A 22,151-nucleotide genomic window follows, 5' to 3' on the forward strand; every position below is an offset into this window, starting at 1 on the left:
CAGGGTCTGGCGATGGAGGAGGCCAAGGACCTGCATATCCTTGGCGGAGTGGGAGGGGGAGTTAAAGTGTTCAGCCACGGGGCGGTTGGGTTGGTTGGTGCGGGTGTCCCAGAGGTGTTCCCTGAAACGTTCTACAAGTAGGCGGCCTGTCTCCCCAATGTAGAAGAGACCACATCGGGTCCAACGGATACAGTAAATGATGTGTGTGGAGGTGCAGGTGAATTTGCGACGGATATGGAAGGATCCACTGGGGCCTTGGAGGGAGGTGAGGGGGGAGGTGTGGGTACAAGGTTTGCACTTCTTGCGGTTGCATGGGAAGGTGCTGGGAGTGAAGGTGGGATTGGTGGGGGGTGTGGACCTGACCCAACCCCAGGATTCAGCACCACCCTCTTGACCTGCAATCTTCTTCCTGACCTCTCCACCCCCACTCCCTCTCCAGCCTATCACCTCACCCTCACCTCCTTCCACCTATCGTATTCCCAGTGCCCCTCCCCCAAATTCCCTCCCCCTACCCTTTATCTCAGCTCGCTTGGCACACCAGCATCATTCCTGAAGAAGGGCTTATGCCCGAAACGTCGATTCTCCTGCTCCTCGGATGCTGCCTGGCCTGCTGTGTTTTTCCAGCACCACATTTTTCAACTTGTAGTATTTCAAACAAATCAGAGGCTCATGGCCCTCAATCAATTTGTTTTTTTAGGCTACAAGTTTGATTATTTTAAGAATATAATGTTGTATAATATTAATGTAAAAACAAAATCTGCCCTATTACATAGCCCACAAAACATACTGAATTGAGATCCTCATTCAAATAAGGCAAAACAGATACTTCGTTATTTTCTGAAGCAGTATTTTAACAAACTGAAATATTTAAATATCAAACACTTTCAGTATGGCATAATTTACATTGAAACATCCCCCTCGATCTAAGTTTACAGAGTCATAGAGATGTACAGCACAGAAACAGACCCTTTGGTCCAACTCATCCATGCCGATCAGATATCTCAATCCAATCTAGTCCCACCTGCCAGGACCCAGCTCATATTCCTCCAAACCCTTCCTATCACATACTCCAGATGCCTTTATATGTTGCAATTGTACTAGCCTCCAGTATTGCGTGCAATTCTGGTCTCCTTTCTATCGGAAAGATGTTGTGAAATTTGAAAAGGTTCAGAAAATATTTACAAGGATGTTGCCAGAGTTGGAGGATTTGAGATGTAGGGAGAGGCTGAACAAACTGGGGCTGTTTTCCCTGGAGCATTGGAGGCTGAGGGGTGACCTTATAGAGCTTTACAAAATTATGAGGGGCATGGATAGGACAAATAGACAAAGTCTTTTTCCTGGTTGGGGGAATCCAGATCTAGAGGGCATAGGTTTAGGGTGAGAGGGGAAAGATGTAAAAGGGACTTTAGGGGCAACTTTTTCACGCAGAGGGTGGTACCTGTATGGAATGAGCTGCCAGAGGAAGTAGTGGCAGCTGGTACAATTGCAACATTTAAAAGGAAATTGGATGGGTATATGAATAGGAAAGGTTTGGAGGGATATGGGCCGGGTGCTGGCAGGTGGGACTAGATTGGGTTGGGATAACTGGTCAGCATGGATGGGTTGGACCTGTTAGCGTGGATGAAATGATATCAGTCCGAGCCCAGAGTGCGGTTCAACAATCGGTAACGTTTATTGCTACAGTAACGCCGGCGGAGACCAACCGAGGTCCAAATCTCGGCTGCTCTCCTGTTCCCACGCGCTGCTACATATTATATACTTTTAGTTGTCAGGATGTGTGGAATTTGAGGATGAATGGGATGATAGTTCCCCATCATCACTGGAGTAGGTGCAAATAGTATGTTTCCTGCCGTCCCAGGAGAGTTGCAGGGCACGCACAATAGGGTGTTAATTGGTTTATGTAAAACGGGTCCGCGTATTATCTGCTTGTCTCTCTCTGTGAGGGCAGGGGCTAGCAACCCCCTTTGTTCCCTTGGGGTGTTGGTGTGTATTGGTCTGTCCGTTTCTGTCTGGTGGATGCCTGTCCTTTGTGTCAGGGTGGTTCTGTATCGATGGGTATGGGTGTGTTTCAGTCAGTCTCTTGATGTGATTAGGAGATGGGTTTCCATATTAATTAATTCCGGAGTTTTGGTCTATGAGTCATGGGTAGTGTTGGTCTAGTGTGGATTTGATCTGTCCTCTGTCTCCTATCTCCCGGTCACGTGAGCGGATCAGCAGCTGCTGAGTTCTGTGGGTTTAAAGCTGCGACTGCTGTTTAAAACACAAAATGAATTCTTATAGTTTCCTGATGTAGGCATAGTCCCGTGGCAAAAGCAGGGCGGTTCTGATGCCCGCTTGCAGACCGAAGGGTCTGTTTCCATGCTGTACATCTCTACGATGCTATGACTTCCTCTGGCAGCTCATTCCATACACGCACCACCCTCTGCATGAAAAAGCCTAATCAACCTCCCCTATAGCTCAAATCCTCCAACCCTTCTCATTTTTTTTGCATCCGCTCCATGACATTACACTTATAAAAATAGAAAACCCTTGCAGCAGACCACAAGGCGCCACAGTGCAAGCCACTCCCCTTCCCTCACACAGTTGAGTTTGCAGCCCAGAAACAGAGACTCCCACAACAAAACCTGGAAAAAGCTTTCCCAGCAGTCAGTGCACTTCACTGTTGGGATCCGAATGGACTGGCTTCACTTTCTTCCCCTTTTCATGTTGACGCCATGTTGTCCGAAAAGTACTTCCAAGGGGTGGAGTGGGCGATAAAGGCAATAACTTTAAGATGTATCAAATTTTGTTTAGATGTTTTTCTTTGAAGTTTCTAATTTCTAATTTTTTAATGCTCTGGAGCCTCAAACCTCATGTCTGTAGAACATTAACCCCTTTTACCAAGGGGGCTCTAACTCCTTTCTGATTTTACTTCTCATAGGGACACGAACCCCTTTTCTTACTCAATTATGTCTGGGGACTTGAACCCCAATTAAAACCCGGGAGTCTCTAACCCCAATTAAAATCCGGGGGACTCTAACCCTAAGTGATCCAGAGGTCTCTAACCCCAATTAAAACACAGGGGACTCTAACCCCAATTAAACGCCAGCTTCATGCAAAACGACTCGTTAGTGTACGAGTTACCTCAAAGATTCCATCACCATCAAGTCCCAGGAGTCGAGGGGTCGACTGAGTGTTAAGTTTAGAGAGAGAGAGAAAGAGATCAAGGTGAATCTTACCTTGTGGGCCCATTCGTCTCATGCAACCAACATTCAGACGATTGCACATTCAAGTTCCGTTTATGTTGGAGTCCTACTGCAGCCGACATATGTTAGGTTTGTTTCCCGAGGTTTCATACATGAGATGTAATTCACACACACCAACTTCTGCAAACAATTAAAGTTTATTAAAGCCAGTATAAGCTGGGTGAACATGGTTGACACTCTTCGCAGGTGTGTGAAGTCAAGTCAAAAGAGGCCCCAAACAAAGGAAATACATCCCCTTTATACAGGTCAGTTGGTAATGCTCACAGGTAGTCCACCATTCCCCACCCCCATAACCACATGTTGCCCAGATTCCTCCAAGGTAATGTAAATGTATACGCCCTAATCCTAGGGAATCATTATACAAATGATTTCCTGACTCCGTGATTCCCCAAGATAATGTAGGTACGATATGCTTCAATATCGGGGGGGGGTGATCACACAAACAAATTTGATTGGCTGGGGATGGCTATGAAACCATTTCTGAATGGAAGGGACTGAATGAGCATTTAATTTCATAATCACAGGACAGTAGTAGTAAATGAAGTGTGACTTACAATAGATAGCCATCCACATTTCCACATTCCTGCATGCTGCCTGTGACACAGAATGTCGCCCCCACCCACTTCCAGCAAGTTCAGCTTTTTGGAGAAAGACAGTACAGTTTAACCCTTACATTAATGTCCAGAGAGATAGTACAATTTAATCTTTTAACATTACAAATTAAACTGGCAAACATATTCAACAATTCAAATAAGAGGATGAGGGTGCTGCATCATTTGTTTTGGAATATTGTGTGTATATTATCTTTCTGCTGACTTGTTAGATATTATTGCTTTTGTACCACAACTGGGATAATTAAAATCCAATCATGTAAATGATTTTAATTATCGGAAATGACGATAAATCTATCCTTTGTTTTCATACTACCCTTCCTATTAAAACACCTCTAAATTGGTTTTCTCTCTAGAAATAGAATAATAATTTGTTTCTTAATCCCATTTACCATACATCCTTTAATAATTTGAATTTTTCATCATAACAGATTATTAATCCAAGTTAATTTGCCTGTTCTGTATACAATAATCTGGGAAACTAAGTCACATCAAAGTGTAACTTCCCTCCAAACGAATCAAGTACAATTTTCTTAGAACTTTAAATGACTTAAGCATTCGATCAAGGCTGATACTTGAATGCAGTAATGAGGATGTGTTGCACTGTAGCAGCAGGTTTTTTAAAATGTTGGGATGTTTATCTAAACCATGTCCACCTTAAAAATTGAGCATTACATATCTCAGGCCATAAAGAGAAAAGTAACCCCTGGTTCCTCCCTGACAAATTATCTTATTTTGTTACTACTTGAGGGATCTTGCTGCACTTTAATTTGTTGATGCATTTCCTATTAATTCCAAGAATTATATTTAAAATACTTGATTAACTATAAGTACGTTGGGATACCTGAACTGTTGAAAGCGCCATAAAACCATGGGATGGCTACAGTGCAGCAAGACACCTCATTTGCTCCACACTGCAAATGTGAAGTTGTTTTTTTGGAAGGAAGAACAAAAAGCAGAATATTACTTATTTATATAATTTGGCTTCTTTTGTTTTACATTGCTCTTCCCCTATCTACATCCTCCAGTTCCCTAAGACTGGCCCCATTATTCCTGTTTATCCGGTCTTGTCTGTGACAAAATGCTTACTCTGACCTCACAAGGCCGTTTGACCTCATCCCATCCTTTGCTTACCATTATCTACTCCCTCCATCTGCGCTGCCCCTCATAGCATCTTATCACTAAGCCCTTTTGATTGAGGTTTGTTCCTGTGTTTCTGTACAAGTGGGAAACCTACTGTTTATACAGGCCTCTCTTCACAGCATTTTATCTAGTGCCTGTATTTCTACCATTGTTTTGCAATCACGTTTCATGCTGGCATACCATTTTAACTGATTATATATTTCCTCCACATAGTTTCCATTCTTGTTAACTCAGCTCTTAGCTGAAACAATTACACACTGATGTGAGTTCATTTACTCTGTATCAAAACTTATAATTGCAGAAATAACATTAATTTATCTATATCCCACACCTTATTTAAAAAAAATACTTTACAGAAGATTCGCTAGGAAGATCTCTCTACTGAGGGGTTTTCTTATGAGCAAGGGTTAACTGGTTTGGGACTCTACTCATTGAAAGTTAGAAGACTAAGTGGTGATCTAATTGAAAGATATAGACTCTCCCAAAAGAGTCAGGAGGGGAAGAATCACCACAAAACCCCACTCAGGGTGGTAACTTGAGAATAAGACCATCGGAAGAAGAAGACATCACCACGTGGATCCCAGCCAAGTTCTAGTGTGATGGTATACAATCATACAAAGTTAAAGCATAAGATAGTTTACAGTGTTTTTTCATTAGTTTATAATATACTTTATTGTTCTAATATTAATTGTGTTCAATAAACATATATTATTGTCGATAAGACTCGACTAACAGTTCTTTTGCTGAATATAAGAATTTAAACACACTGTGTGGCGGGTACAACACTCCCATGCAGTGAAACATTATCTCAGCATAGGTGCTGAATGAACTACTCCTGTTCCTTTTTTTTATGGTTTTATAAACTCTGTGCAAAGGTAATTTAGTTTGTCTCCACACGGTTTCCATGCAGTCCTGCAGTATCTTTTCCTTCATATGTTATTGTAGTTTTATCATTTGCAAGCCATAATCGAATCTGCTTTCAGTATTCTTTCAGATAGTGAATTCTGGACCATAGCCACTCGCATTGGAGGATATTCTTCCAAATGTCGACTTTTTGGTCATTTTGCCAGTCATCTTTAATCTGGGATTGATGGATCTCAATCCTTCTGCCACTGGAACAGTTTCTCTCTAATCAGTCTACTCAGCCTCAAGATTTTGAGCTCATCTGCTAAATCTTTTTCAGTTTCTCTTCTGGAAATGAAGAGAACAACACCTTCAATTTATCTACTTGAATAAACTCCTTCATTCGCTGAAACCATACAAGTACCTTCTTTCCATAAATGGAAACCTTAGGGAGTAACTGGATTTCACTTCCGTGTAGTGACTGGGACTGCATTCTCTCCAGCAGGGCGCTGAAGGATTTGCCAGTTGCTGAACACACAAGTCACAGACAAATGGGATGGGGATTTAGGTTTGTTGGGTCATCAAACACCATTCATTTACCCAACTTCTGCAACATATATAAATAAATGAATCAGTTAGATTGGTAAGTGTTCAGGTTAAGAGCTGCAGATATGTTTGAAAGTCATAATTCCTGCTCTAAGAGCAGTGACCGAATGGATCATCTTTTGAGGGAGGGAGGGGGTTGTTCATTTCGCCCAGGAACGTTTATTCTGACCTTGACTTTTCCTCGGAGCGTTGCGGCCGCGGTTCGCGGCTTTCCGGGGAGTGCTGAGTGCGTTGCTCCCTTCCGGCGGGAGCGGAGTGAGAGACCGGGGCCACCCCGGGGACGGTGACACCAGGACCGAGCGAGGAGCAGCTTGAGTCCCAGGCATCAGGGCCCAGCATGAAGCTGCTGAAACCCGCTTGGGTCCATCACAATGGTGAGCGGGTGCGCGGGGGACTGTGCAGGGAGCGGGAGAGCTCTCCTCTGGCAGCGGGAGAGAGGAAGCCGGGGAGAGCAAAGGTGACTACATCTGTCACACACACACACAGAATGGGGGTTAATCGCAGGGACTTAAAACCTGGTCAGCCTCTGAGGTGAGTGGGAAGGAAGCTGGAGCCATGAATGGAGAGCTGGAGCCATGAATGGAGAGCTGGAGATCCAGGAGACCCAACAGCCTTGAATGAGTGAGAAACCCAAGAGGGAATGGGTAGGAGTACCAGGTTCCAGAGTTCTGCCTGGGTATCTGTGCTTAGCTGTATGCCCAGAGTGATGGGGGTCAGGGTCCAGTCATGCACAGTGTATGTGTTGGTGGATTTAGAGGACCAAATGCGAAGTGGGATATGGGGACTGAACCAGTCACCGTAGAGACTATGTACTTGGGATAACTAACTACAACAGTCTTAAAATAAGAAATAGGATTAGAAATAGACTGCATAGTTCTTGGAGCCCACTTTACCATTCAAAACTTTTAACCAATCTGCAAACCCACTTTTGTACCCACTCCCCTGATTTCCTTAGCATTCAAAATCTGTTGATCTTGACCTTAAATATACTCAACCATTAAGCAGCTGTAGCATCCGGGAAAGAGAATTCTAAAGGCTTTTGACCCATTGAGTGAACAACTTCTCATCTCCGTCTGACATGACTGTCTCCTTAACCTGATATTTCCTGTAATTCTAGACTCTCCAACTAGGGAAAATAGTTTCTAAACATCTATCATTTGGTGCTTTCAAAGAACCTTTCATGTTTCAGTAAGATCACCGTTGATTCTTCAGAGATTATAAACCTATTCTACTCAATTTCTCCTATTAGAACAGTCCTCTCGCCCCAGGAGCCATCTCTTGAACTTGTGTTGTACCTCTTCTAAGTAAAGTATAGTCTTCCTCAAATATGGTGGCCAAAATTGTACAATACTATAAGACGTGGGAGTAGAAGTAGCCCATTTGGTCCATTGAGTCTGCTTACCGTGAGATTGTGGCTGATAGACTGCACTTTCCTGCCTTTACCCCATAATCTTTGAATCCCTTTTCTGATTGAAAACCTATCCCATCCTTTAACATACTTAACGACCCAGCCTCTACAGCTCTCTGTGGTAAGGAATTACACAGATTTCCCTACTCTGAAAGATGTCTCACTAAAGCCTTGTGTAGCTGCCATCAGAGTTTGACTGACATAGTTTACCCCTTTCAGTCATGACCTACTAACTACGAATCTTAACTGCTTGCTCAAACTACCAACGTGTTAACCTTCTCTTTCTTGTACAATGACATCCAAATTCCTCTGAACGCCAACATTTAATAAATTTGCAGCATTTAAAAAATATTGTTTTTCTTCACAACAAAATAAGGTGAATCTCTCTTTTCCCTGATGGCTGCTTGCTCACTCACTTATGCTATCTAAATTTCTAATCTTTGTGTCTTTATCATACTTTTTCTTCTAGCTTTCTTCAGTTTTTCACATATGGAATATGAACATATGTGTCAAAGACAGCATCTATTTTTCTTGGAATCCCCAGTGTTGAAACAGGCCATTTGGCCCAACAAGTCCACACTGAACCTCTGAAGAGTATCCCACCCAGACCCATTCCCCTACCATAAAACTCTACAGTTCTGATGACTAATGCACTTAACCTACATGTCCCTGAACACTCTGGGTAATTTGGCATGGCCAATTCACCTAACCTGCACATCATTGGACTTGGGAGGAAACCCACGCAGACAAGGGGAGAATGTGCAAACTCCACACAGACAGTCGCCTGAGGCCAAAGTCGAACCCGGATACTTGGGGCTGTGAAGCAGCAGTGCTAACCACTGAACCACCATGCCACCCTATTTTTCCACCCCAAATTGCCCTTTGAACCACAAGGTTGAAACACTGTAGTCCACATGGTTTAAGTACACTTAAAATGTTGTTAGGAAGCGAGTTACAGGTTTCTGACCCTCTGACTGTGAAGAATGATGATGTATCTCCAAGTCAGGATAGAGTGTTTTTTGGTGCGGCTCTTGGTGTTCCCATGCTCTTGTCCTCCTATATCGCGGATGTGGCAGATTTGGAAGTGTTGTGGAAGGACGCTTGGCAAGTTGCTGCAGTGCACCTTCTAGATGGTACATACTGCTGCTACTCTGCATCATTGATAGAAGGAGAGAACACATGGTCTGTTGGTTGGGGTATTTATCAAGTGAATGAAATGTGTTGCTGGAAAAGCGCAGCAGGTCAGGCAGCATCTAGGGAACAGGAGAATCGACGTTTCGGGCATTAGCCCTTCTTCAGGTGGGCTACTTTGCCTTGGAAGATTGAGCTAATTGCATGATATTGGAGCCACACTCATCCAAGCAAGCGCAAAGTATTTTCTCACTTGCAACCTTTAGTTAGAGAACAGGTCTTGGGAAGTCAGGAGTTGAATTATTCACAATTTAACAACCCTAGCTTGAATGTTAGGTTTTCCTGCATGTGATCATGTACTTACAGAGACATGAATGATACTGAATGCAATGCAATTATCAGTAAACACCCTCACATCTGAATTGTGATGAAGGAAGGTCATTACTGAAGCAATTTAACATTGTTGGGTGTTGCCCTGAGAATCTGTAGTGATGCCTTGGACTGAAATGATTGGCCTCCAACAACTTCCTTTGTGTTAGTATGACTCCCAGCAGTGGAGAATTTTCCCCAATTCCCATTGGCTTCGATTTTATGAAGACACCTTCATGCGATATTCACCTTACTACTTGAATTAAACTTTGACCATGTTTGGACCAAGTCTGTAATGAGGTTTTGTACTGAGTGGCTCTGGCAGGCTCCGTACTGCATGTCAGGGAGCAATTTATTGCTGCATAAGTGTCATTTGAGAGAATGGTTGATGACACTTTCCATCATTTTGCAGATGGACATGTAATTAGCTTGATTGCATTTGTCTTTTTGTAGAGACGATATATCTGGAAAAATGTCCAAATTGTCAGGTAGATGCCAGTGTTGCAACCGTACTGGAGCAGCTTGATCTGTGGGTGAAAGTATTTCTAAAGCGAAGTCTGGAACCTTGTCAGTGCTGATAGCTATTGCAGTATCCAGTGCCTTCAGCCTCTTCTTGCTATCACTTGGAGTGAACCGAATAGGCTGATGACCTCAGAATGGGCTGATGTGCCAATCTGATGTGTTGGCCTCTCCATCATTGAGAATGTGGATGTATGTGGATAATTCTGCTCCAATTAGTTGCTTAATTGTTTGCCACCTGGTGGCAACTGGACTGTTGCACCTTGACCCATTGGGCATGGGATTGCTGAGCTCTAAGCATGCTGTTTCTTTCAATAGTACAGATACAGTCTAGTTAGTTGCTTCTTCTAATTATTTATGTAGTTTGTAAAAGAAAATGCCCCAGCATTGACTCTTTTAGTACCTCACTTCTTAGAGTCTATAAGCTGAAAATTACATTTCTATTCCTCATCTCTTCTATCCATGAATCAACCCTCTATCCCTGAGATATATGTAACTTACAACCCCTAAGCCCTTGTGTTGTGCAACAACATTTTGTGTGACATTGTATTGAATGCCTTTGAAAGATCCAAGTATATTATAACTGCTAGGTCCCATTTACTTTCCCTGCTAATCACATCCTCAGAACTGTAGATTGGCCAAACATTGTTTCCTTTCCTCAAAGTGCTTGAGTTGAGGCAGTGACCACAAGCACCAACAGAAGCAAAGGGATTGCGATGAGATCCAGCAGATGAACCATGAATTTAAAAGTTTTTCCTACTGACATACATTTTTGTTCAAACTGCATGGTTTCATTTGCCCTGTGGAATCACTCTGATCAATTATTAAAACTCCTAATTTAGCAAAGAAACATCCTTTCATCCTTAAGTTTAGCATTGACATTTTCATTCGACTACCCTGGTATTCCATTTGTATTCAGTCAGAGTACTTGGAACTTTTACAAATATAAGACAGTTGTTAGCAAGCATATTCTTCATGTCCTTTTTTTTCCCCCTTCAAGATGTTCATAAAAATCTACCTCTTCATAGAATCTCTTCAGTGCAGAAGCAGGCCATTTGGCCCATTGACCCATGACCTTCTTTGACCAATATTTGGATATCTAATTTAATATGGTGTAATGAACCAAACTTTTAGCTCCTCCTTTTAGCTCTGTATCAATTGTTGCAATGTTCCTGTGAAGTGTCTTGGATGGACTCACACTGTTGCATGATTGCAAATTCATTTAAATGTGCCCAAAGTAGTCCAGTCTTTCTGCTTTCAAGTCTTGCAATGTTGCTTTCATATTTTTGGTGCTTATGTAATGGTCAAGGCAAACACATCCGAAATATTTTGAAATACATGAAGCAGTTTGTATGGCTTTGAATTTTAAAACATGAAATGCATTCTACTTATAAATTTGCTTAGTCTATTTTCAGTTAAAACTGTTTGTTTTATGCACCTATTAATTTGATTTCAGCAGAAAGAAGATAAGTATAGTTTGACTTGGTTTTCTTTGGCTCAAGAAACTTATTATATTTATAGTCTTTAAAAACAGAGGAAGACTAAGTTTTGGTTAGGCAATGTCAAGAGCGACTGATTGATAGGAATACAGATGGCTGAAGTAGCTGAGAACTGACCACAGTGGAGTGAATTCATGTGGTCCTGTTGTTGCTAGGTTGATGGATGGAAATTTACTAGTGGTATGTCTCGCATCTTTTGGGAATGGTTTAAATGGTGTAGTTACAGTTTACCTGTCAATGTAAATCCCGATCATGTTATGAAAGAAGTGTGAGAGAATATTTAATGAAAGTCATCATATAATGGGACTTGAGGGAGCAGTGAAAGCAGATTCAATTGTCCCCTAAAAGGGAATTTGATAAGCGCCTCAAGAGGAATTTGCAAGGTTATAGTGAAAAAATGTAGACGTGAAACTAGATGATTGCCCTTGTAGTATGTCAGAATGGATATGATGAGCCAAATGGCCTCTTCCTATGCTGTAATCATTCCATGCTGCACTAGGGAGATGAGTTTCTAATTAACTTATCCACTGAATGGATCTGACAGACTATCAGGTTCTATGACATTTGTGAGCATAACCTAACAATGCTAACCAACATGACCCTTGACTGGTGGAGGATTGTAGGTGGTCAGTATATCTGGGGGTCAGGGGCTAAGGAGGTAAGCTTGAGTCTTATGATTGATGTTGAAACTCTTGTTGGGTTTGGTTCATTACAACATATTCCCGCTCTCGCTTTTATCCTGCTCTATCTTTTATCTCATGTCAACGCCTAGTTTCTGGTTTAGTCTCCAGGGTGTTGAAGATGTGTGTTTCATTGTCTGTGTTTTCAGCACATGGAGTTTCCTCTTGTGTCATAGGTGTCAGACCTCTGGGGGAAAGGAGGAAAGGTAATATCATTTTAACTCATGTCAAATGACTTGTTTAGGTCGAAAGAATGAGGTTGGTAACTTGAGGACCCAGATGTAAAATGATTGGTAAAATAACCAGCAATGTGAAATCATCACATTTTTGCACTGAGTTGTTGCAGGGTGGAACAGTGGTGGAGGTAACTTCAGTAGTAGCTGGCAGAAGGAAACTTGCTAGAATTTGGGGAAGGTTTGTAGTTCATGTTGTGGATCAGGTTGTAAGTTTGCTCGCGGAGCTGGTAGATTTGTTCTCAGAGGTTTTGTCACTATGCTAGTTAACATCATCAGTGAGCCTCTGATAAAGCACTGGTGTTCTGTCCTGATTACTATTTATGTGTCTTGGTCTGTTTTGGTGGGTGATATCACTTCTGGTTCTTTATCTGAGAGGTTGGTAAAGGGGGTCCAAATTCATATGTTAATGGAGTTCCGGTTTGATTGCCAGGCCTCTAGGAATTCTCATGCCTGTTATCGTTTAGCCTGTCCCAGGATGGATGTATTGTCCCAGTTGAACTGGTGTCCCTCTTCGTCTGTGTGTATGATACTAGTGATAGTTGGTCATGTCTTTGGTGGTTAGTTGGTGCTCATATATCCTGGTGGCCAGTTTTCTGCCCGTCTTTCCAAAATCACAAACACCTATGGGCACAATATGTTCAAATTAGCCCCAAAGTGGGAAACCAATCCCATCTGACTGACTGAGCGCCACCTGCCAACAACTGTACTTCCTACATGAATGCCTCAGGAAACAGGTATTACCATGATATGTCAAATACAAACCACCTCTGAACACCCCAGAAGCCAGAAGAACAGAACAGCTGCAGGATGCTACGAGAAATGATAAATTATGTTCACAACTGACTCCACAAATACGAACGAGAAGTTTTGCACCAAAGATTTCTGTACACTAACGTGACTGACCTTGAATGGACAAGTGCGTTAGAACGAGCCATCAACACTAAACAACAGCAGATTAAGACAAAGAAAAGACTAGCCCTACAAGAAAAACTGGCCAAGATCATACCCATCAATTACACTGACAATTCAGAGACTTGGATAAAGAACCTGTTGAACCGACCACTTGCAGACATGGAAAAAGCTGTCCTAGTACAAGGGCTGAACTTCAACCATAGGGACGTGGACAAAAAGGACATCCTAGCAGCACTGGAATCAACCCTGAAAGACAACGGACTTAGAGAAAAATCCAGCAGGCCATCAGATAGCCAGTAATACCAACACTTAACAGAAGGAAAGAAGGGAACACCCTCAACACACTGGAAAGGAAAGCCATGGAAGGACTCGGAAAAGACAAATATTGTAATCCTATTGGAAGACAAAGGGCGCATGACCGTCATGACCTGAACAGAACACAATACATTGAAAAAGCAAACACACACCTTGCAGATATCGACGCCTACCAACAGGTGGCGATGGACCCCACCCTACAACTAGAAAACCGTACTGTAGCAGCCCTGAGGAAACTACACGAGAGAGGTGAAATTAACAAGACAGACCTCCAAAGAATGAAATCTGAAGGATCCAACGCATCCCATTTCAAGGGATTATCAAAGGTATATAAACAAGGGACCCTTAGACCCATAGTCTCACTTCCCGGTACACTGACATGCAGACTAACAAAGGAACTGCAACATAAACTGAAACACCTAGTCGAAGACTCAAGCCACTCCATCCACTCCACCCAGGAATTCCTTAACGTCATCAAAGACACCAAGGTAGAGGATGATGAGATCATGGTTTCCTTTGATGTGGTGGCCCGATTCACATCTATAACCATCATCCGGGCCAAAGAAACACTGGTGTCACTGTTAGACAAATCAAGGACACAAGCACGCAAAAACTCCATCAGCAAGGATATCATCCTCAAATTAGTAGCCCTGTGAGTCTCAACCCACTTCACCATTGATGACAGGATCTATAAACAAGTCGATGGGATCTGTTTATAGGATCACCAATATCAGGACTCTTATCAGAAGCAGTTATGCAGAGCTTAGAACGAACAGCCCTTCCCATGATCCATCCCAAGCTTTGGGTCTGCTATGTGGATGACACCTTTGTCATCACAAAATACAACAAGTTAGAAGAACCCACAAACAACATATTTACCAGTATAAAGTTCACCAAAGAGGAAGAGAACAACAACACTCTCCCCTTCCTAGATGTCACAGTAGAACGAAAAGCGAATGGAGAGTTGCAGACCAGTGTCTACAGGAAAGCCACACACACTGACCAGATATTTGGTTACAGCAACAATCATCCCAACACCCACAACTGGAGCTGCATCGGAACATTATTTAAGTGAACACACTGCAGCACCCTGGAACCACGAGAAGCTGAGGAAAAAACACCTATACAATGTATTATGGACAATGGGTACCCGATTAAGCGCAGTCCGCCGATTCCTACATAACAGACCTAAACAAGAAGACATAACACGCTGAGAGACTCTAGCCACCCTGCCATACATTAAAGATATCTCTGAGATGATGACCAGACTACTCTGGCCTCTAAGCATCATGGTAGCCCACAAAGCTACCATTACATTGAAATAGCTCCTGATGAATTTAAAGACCCCCGTACCAACAACCAGCAGAACAAACGTCATATACAAAATACCCTGCAAGGACTTGGAGGCTGCTACAATTACAACATTTAAAAGGCATCTGGATGGGTATATGATTAGGAAGAGTTTGGAGGAATATGGATCGGGTGCTGGCAGGTGGGACTAGATTGGGTTGGAATATCTGGTCGGCATGGATGAGATGGACTGAAGGGTCTGTTTCTGTGCTGTACATCTCCAATGACTGCAACAAATGTTACGTTGGACAGTTGGATAGGAAACCAGCCACCAGGATGCATGAGCACCCAATTAGCGTGACCAACTATCACCAGTATCCATACGCACAGACTAAGAGGGACACCAGTTTGACTGGGACAGTTAATCCATCTTGGGACAGGCTTAGCAAAGACGTGCACGGGAATTCCTAAAGGCCTGGCATTCAACCGGAACTCCATTAACAAACGCATCGATTTGGACCCCATTTACCAACCTCTCAAAAAAAAAACAACCGGAAGTGATCTCATCCACCACAACAGACCAAGACACACAAATAGCAAGTGCGACAGAACACCAGTGCTTCATCAGGACTCACTTTCACTGATGTTACCTAGCATGGTGACGAAATGTCTGAGAACAAACCTACCAGCTCAGTGAGCAAACTTACAACCTGATTTGCTAGATATTTGAAGTGGAAAAGTTTGTAGGACTATGGGTAAGTGGGAGGAATTGTGTAGAGATGGTCCTGGAAGGGTGGATAGATTGGCCTCTTGCTTTGCCATATTATTTCTAAGATGTAAATGCCAATGATCTGAATTTTTAAACAGAAAATATGCAGCAGATCTGCTTTAGGTGCAATGAAAAGTCTACATTGGTAAAGGCTCTATACTTGAAATTTATAATTTGTCCCTTTAACTTTAGAAACTCTGTTAGCTGCTGCGCATGTTCTAACTTGGAAATTGGAACTGTTTGTGATAATTGATTTGTATGATTTGGTGAAACTGCTGTATTGTTTGGTCTGAAATCAGTGTAGGGAGCAATTCCCCCACTAACATCATCTACCTGTTTTTAAAAAAAAAAGAACTTTTTAGTATTCTGAAACTGTGGATTTATTAGTGTGCTTTGAGAAGATTTGTAGCTCAGGTTGAGGTTCTGGATGTAGGTTTGTTTGCTGAGCTGGAGGGTTCAGTTTCAGACGTTTTGTCGTCATACTGGATAACATCATCAGTGAGCCTCTGGATGAAGCACAAGTGGATTTATGTTTCAATTTAAATATTTTGAGCTATTGGTCAAAATGTAGATGTAGCACAACATGTATGTGGAACAGCTTATTGTAGGGTGAGGAAAAATGTTCTGAAAGATGAGGATTAGCTCTGACAGTGTTGGCAGAAGCTGAGAGTTCCACATTTCTATTATCATTTGTATGAAAAAGTGCTTCCTGATTTCCCTTCTAAATGGTCTAGCTGTAATCCATTTCCCATTGTTCTTGATACTCCACTCAGAGGAAATAGTTTATCCCTCAATTCTGTTATTGTTTTAATTCTGAGAGACAGAATTAATCTCCATGGGGAGAGACAAAGATGAATCGGGGATAGTCAACAAGGCTTTGTGTCAGAGGAAGATCATATCAAGCAAACATGAATGAATTTTGCCAAGGAAGTTGTTAGGTGTGTGGATGAGGTTAGTGCAGTTGATATAGTCTACATGGACTTCACGTGGACAAAGTGTTAAATGGGAGGCTGGTCAAGAAGGCAAGAGCCCATGCACTCCAGGGTAATTTAGCAAAATTCAAATATTTACTTATTAGCAGAGGGTAATGGTCAAAGGTAGTCTTTGTGACTGGAAGCCTGTGTCCAGTGGTATATTGCAGGGCTCTGTTCTCTATCCTCAGCTGTTTATAATGTACATTAGTGACATGTGTACATGACTGTAGGAGCTTTGATCAGTAACTTATAAGATGACACAAATATTGGTGGTATGGAGATAGCATAATAGCAAGGAGGAAAGCCTTACACTATAGGATGCTATAGACTGGCTGGTCAGATGGTTGAACAGTGGCAGGTGGAGTTTAATCCTGAAACGTGAGGTGGTGCGTTTTCAGAAAGCAAACAAGGTAAGGGAGTACACATTGAATGGTAAGATCCTAGGAAGTACACGTTAGTGTACGAGTCCATTGACCCTTGAAGGCAGCAGGACAGGTAGAGAAAGCGGTTAAGAAGGCTTATGTGATGCTTGCCTGTATTAGTTGATGTGGAGTTGCTGGTGTTGGACTGTGTGGACAAAGTTAAAAATCACACAACACCAGGTAATAGTCCAACAGGTCTATTTGGATGTAGCCTGGTGTCATGTGATTTTTAACTTTATTAGTTGAGGCATTGAATACAAGAACATGGAGGTTATGATGGAGCTGTATAAGATGTTATTTCAGCGACAGCTGGAGTATTGTGTGCAGTTCTGTTTGTCGCATTGTGATTGTCCTGGAGAGATTGCAGAGGTGATTCACCATGACATTGCCTGGGATGGAGCGTTTTATGATGAAAATCTGGATAGGCTGGTTTCCTTAATTTCCTAGTTTTCCTTCAAGCAGAGAAGGCAGAGGGGGATCTGACTAAGGATTACAAAGTTATGAGGGACACAGATATGGTGGATAGGAAGAAACTTTTCCCCTTAGTGCAGGGGTCAGTAAATAGTGGGCATAGATTTAAAGTAAGAAGCAGGAGAGTTGAAGGGTATTGTAGGAAAAATCATTTCAGTCAGAGATTGGTTCTTAGATGTTATTTTTGGAAAGGATGGTAGAAATAGGAACTATCAAAACACTTAAGTATTTAGATGAATACTTGAAACACCATAACATACAAGGTTATTATTCAAGTACTGAGAAATGGGATTAGCATAAATAAGTACTCCATGACTGGCGTGGACACAACAAGACGAAGGGCCTCTTTCAATGTTGTGATACTCTATTACTCTACCTCTGATTAGGTAGCTTCTGAATCTCTTAGACTTTTGGGAATACAAGCAAAATTATTCAGTCCTATTTATTACTGAAGGCCGTGGTATTTATGTGTTGAATTTGCTCAGTCTTCTCGAGCTATGGTGCAAATGTAAAAGCAGTACTACAGCTACTGTCAAATGTCCCTATTCAACTGAAGCTCTGCTTCCATTCTTCTGCGCAGTATTCCCATCCACTTGAAGTAAATGACAACATTCCAGTGAGTACTGTTGCGGTCTGTCTGCTAGATTTTAATTGATTTGTGTATTTGGATCCCCAATCCCCTTTGCTGGCGTGCAGTTGCTAGTTTCTGACCAATTGCGAAATGCTTCCATTTACCTTCTCTTATCAAAACAGCATGATTTCTCATTCAATTACTTAATCTACCCTGTCTAATTTTGTTAGAATTTTATAGGTTTCTATGACCCCACTCTGGTTATTTTTCTAAATTCACGTGAGTATAGTCCTAATCGATTGAGTTTCTCCTTGTGTGTCAGTTCTACCATCCTAGGTATCAGCAGGGTAAACCTTCTTTGCACTGTTTCAATAGTAGAATATCCTTCCTCAGATAAGGTGACCAAAGTGACCCACAATACTCAAGTGTGATTTACCAATGCCCTGTACAGTTGCAGTAAGACATCTCTGTTCCTGTACTCAATCTACACTATGAAGGCCAGCATCCTGTTTACCTCCTTCACCACCCACTGCTCCTGCATGCTTACTTTCAGCTACTGATGAATAAGGACACTTGGACCTTGTTGCGAGCCTCCCTTTTCCCGATCAATTGCCATAACAAGAATATTACCTTGCATTTCATTTTGAATTAGGAGTGAGAGTATGAGATTCTGTGAAATAAAAATAATTGTTTTCTTCCAGGTAAGCCAATATTTTCTGTGGACATTCATCCTGATGGAACCAAGTTTGCAACAGGTGGACAAGGTAAGTGGCAGGTTGTAAACAGATTACTGTTTAGTTAGGGTTAGCAGGATCTAGAAATCCTCAGTGCCATGGAGGCTGCTTTTCCCTTTCATAGGGGAGGAAGTGAGGGCTGCAGATGCTGGAGATCAGAGCTGAAAATGTGTTGCTGGAAAAGCGCAGCAGGTCAGGCAGCATCCAGGGAACAGGAGAATCGACGTTTCGGGCATAAGCCCTTCTTCAGGAATGAAGGGCTTATGCCCGAAACGTCGATTCTCCTGTTCCCTGGATGCTGCCTGACCTGCTGCGCTTTTCCAGCAACACATTTTCAGCTCTTTTCCCTTTCATAGTCTGTCTTGTCACCACAAACCTTTTTTTTTTTCAGTATTCATTCATGGGTTGAGGGTGTTACTGGCTAAGCCAGCATTCTTTGCCCATTCCTTGCCCAGAGGGCTGTTAAGAGTCAGCTGCATTGCTGTGGGTCTGGAGTCACATGTAGGCTAGACCAACTAAGTATGGCAGTTTCTCCCTGTAAAGGGCATTAGTTTTTCTGACAAGTGGCAATGGATTCATGGTCATCAGAAGACTCCTAATTCCAGACTTCTATAGAATTCCCTTCAAATTCCACCATCTACCATGGTAGAATTTGAACCAGGTCCCCAGAACTTTAATTGGGTGTCTGGATTTAACAGTCCAGCAATAATACCACAAGGCCATCACCTGTCCTTAACTACACTCAAATATTTTGTACAATGAATCTGTCAACTTGGGCAGCAGAGTGGGTTGTACTATTTGGCTATTTGTCACGGGTTGCAAGTGATAGATTCACTGCTCCTTTCTTTGCGAAATAGTAGCTTTTGTGGTTTTCAATAGTCTTCCTGCTCTGAGACTTGGAATTGATATGGTGGGCTCTTTCAACATTAGTCCTCACTGAGGCAGTTCTTCCCTGCCTGGAGAGATCAGATCTTGCTGTGTCATTCTGTGCTGGGTCAGATAGCTCCATGTTCAACTCATTATCGATCAAGTAATTGTGAATGTTTTGCTTTGGAGATGGACTGGCTAGAAATTTTCCCCCATCACCTTGCTCCCCATCCCGAAATAAAACCGATATGCAACTTGTTATGAGAGTTACAATTTTAAACAAATCTATATTTTAAATCAAGTAAAATTGCTCAATGTTTAATTTCCACCTACAGGAGAGGATTCAGGGAAGGTTGTCATATGGAACATGCCACCAGTTGTTCGAGAGGAAGATGAAAAGAATGAGGCTATTCCCAAAATGCTCTGCCAAATGGATAACCACTTGGGTATTTGTGATTTTTTTTAATGTATATTACTCACATTCACACTCACTCACTCCAATATGTCGCCCAGGAACATGAATATTCCAATATTTCAGTCATCTTTGATTTGTTTACATATCATCCTCAGAAACGTTTGTTTGGAGGATCCTGTAAAGTTCTGGTTTGCCCTATGTAAAGGCAATCTTTGAGAGCTATTGAGTTTAAATGTATTCCCTGTTAATCCTCTATATCACTACCTTTTTAAGGATTGGAGTATAGTCGACTCAGATCGCCCATAATTTCCATTTTTTTTTCTTCCAAAGTTGGTATCTTGTTAGCTTAACAAAATTACTGGCAATGCTATTAATCCTTCTCCCCCACAGCTATACTCTTCAAACCTGTAGAGTTGACTTTTCTCTGAGACTGTGTTCTTTTTCCTCAGCCAATTATTTTACGTGCAAAGACCCAAGATAAAAAATAGAGAGACTATGACGTCTTGAGTTTATGGTACCACATTGATCTATTAACTCAGCTGAGTTGACACATTTAATGTTATTCACTGATCATGAAAGCAATTTTAAAAGTTTTTTTAGACTTTCCCACATCTTTTGGAGAGAAAGTTGAGTTAGCATTGGAGTATGGTCCTATATGTGCTGACCAAATGCTCGATTGCCTGTTATTGTGTGAGTTTTGATCATTGTTAGTAACAGGCTCTTTGACTGTTGGGCCAGGTCAGCTTGTCCTCACCTGCACACTTGCAGCTTGTGTTTCTGTGCAGTAATTGAATATAAATATTTTGGCCTATTTTCTCTTCCTAGCTTTGGTGTAAAGGCTTATTTGGAATACCTCTTCCATCGCACACAACTCAACATATACTTGTAATTGAACTTTGGTCCACAAATGGAGCTACTTATTGTGTAAACTGCTGATTTCTTTTTTTTAATTTAAAAGAAAAGTTCATTTTGGAATCTCAGTAATCAGAACATGGCTGTTGTTTGTCTCTGGTTCCTTGCAGCCTGTGTCAATTGTGTGCGCTGGTCTAATAATGGATTGTATCTGGCATCGGGTGGAGATGACAAATTGATCATGCTGTGGAAGAGAGCTGCGTAAGTACCTTGCGCTGTCTGGTGACTGTAAGCTGTTTGGGCATATACACCCATTCAGTGGCTTTCTTGGTTCCGTTTCAAACTAAAACATATGCATTTATAATGTCCAGGAATTACGCAATTTTTACTTTACTAGATTTGCTATCTCGTTAAATGCTTTTATAACAGGCATGTCCAGTACATCCATATTCTACCACTGATGACAGCCAGTACCTCAAATATTGGCAATGCATAAGTAATTCAAAGCTGTCAACAATTATGAGAAAAAAAGGCGACAGCTATTATTTTGTAGTAAATTTATGTTCCACAAAGAGACCAATAAATTTTAAAAAGAGATGACTTCCATATGATAAACCAAAAGACAAGACTTAATATTATAAGACTTTTATTGCAACAACAAACTAAAATTAATATAAGTCAAACATTGCTTAGCATTGTGCTATCACAAGTATTTTGCATTAATTAACTAACACAAATGAGATATGTTTTATGACTGTTTGTTTACATTGCACTATACTTCTAGCCGATGTCTGACATTACTAAGGGCTAGCTGCTCACTGCCTCATTAGGTTTGCAAGTTCCAATATCCATTGAAAATCATTCCACTCAGAGCCTTCTGGATAATACTTAAGAATCTTGCGAGACCTGCCTTGGTGACTTGTTCCTAAAATCTCCAAAGATCTTGTCTGTTTTGATTCCTTTCTTTTGAATACAAAATATCTGTTTAGCTATCTATCTTGCTTGCTGTCAGTCCTGCTTGCTCTTGGTCTCCCCCAAGTCGCTCAAAGGAACCATTCCCCAACTGTGACATACCGTGTGCTCAGTTTCTGTTTGAGTTCAATACGCAAGTGTTTTTCAAGTTGGGATGATTCCAAAATTCTAATTTTACTAAAGTTAAATGAGACGTTTTAGTCTGGTTCCAAACAATATACAATAAATAATATGTGCTTGTTTGGTAGCCTGCAGCCTCATTGTTGGTGACTAATTATAATGAGATATATGGTAATT

At 41.7% G+C, this 22,151-nt stretch overlaps 1 protein-coding gene across 2 annotated transcripts in view; it reads left to right on the forward strand.

Moving 5' to 3' along the window:
* Positions 1-6,459: 6,459 nt before the first annotated feature.
* LOC122562819 (protein HIRA) overlaps positions 6,460-22,151 on the forward strand; it is a 107,495-nt gene continuing 91,803 nt past the window's right edge. The window contains exons 1-4 of one of the 2 annotated variants that reach the window (XM_043716069.1): positions 6,460-6,485; positions 18,716-18,778; positions 19,951-20,061; positions 21,053-21,143. In XM_043716069.1, the coding sequence (XP_043572004.1) occupies positions 19,983-20,061; positions 21,053-21,143 (170 nt within the window). In that variant the 5' untranslated portion in view covers positions 6,460-6,485; positions 18,716-18,778; positions 19,951-19,982. Of the gene's footprint in view, positions 6,486-6,531; positions 6,823-18,715; positions 18,779-19,950; positions 20,062-21,052; positions 21,144-22,151 lie in introns of those variants that run through there. The other variant, XM_043716067.1, reaches the window with a different exon arrangement.

The sequence above is a fragment of the Chiloscyllium plagiosum genome, chromosome 25 (assembly GCF_004010195.1).
Source record: "Chiloscyllium plagiosum isolate BGI_BamShark_2017 chromosome 25, ASM401019v2, whole genome shotgun sequence".
Classification (NCBI taxonomy): Eukaryota; Metazoa; Chordata; class Chondrichthyes; order Orectolobiformes; family Hemiscylliidae; genus Chiloscyllium; species Chiloscyllium plagiosum.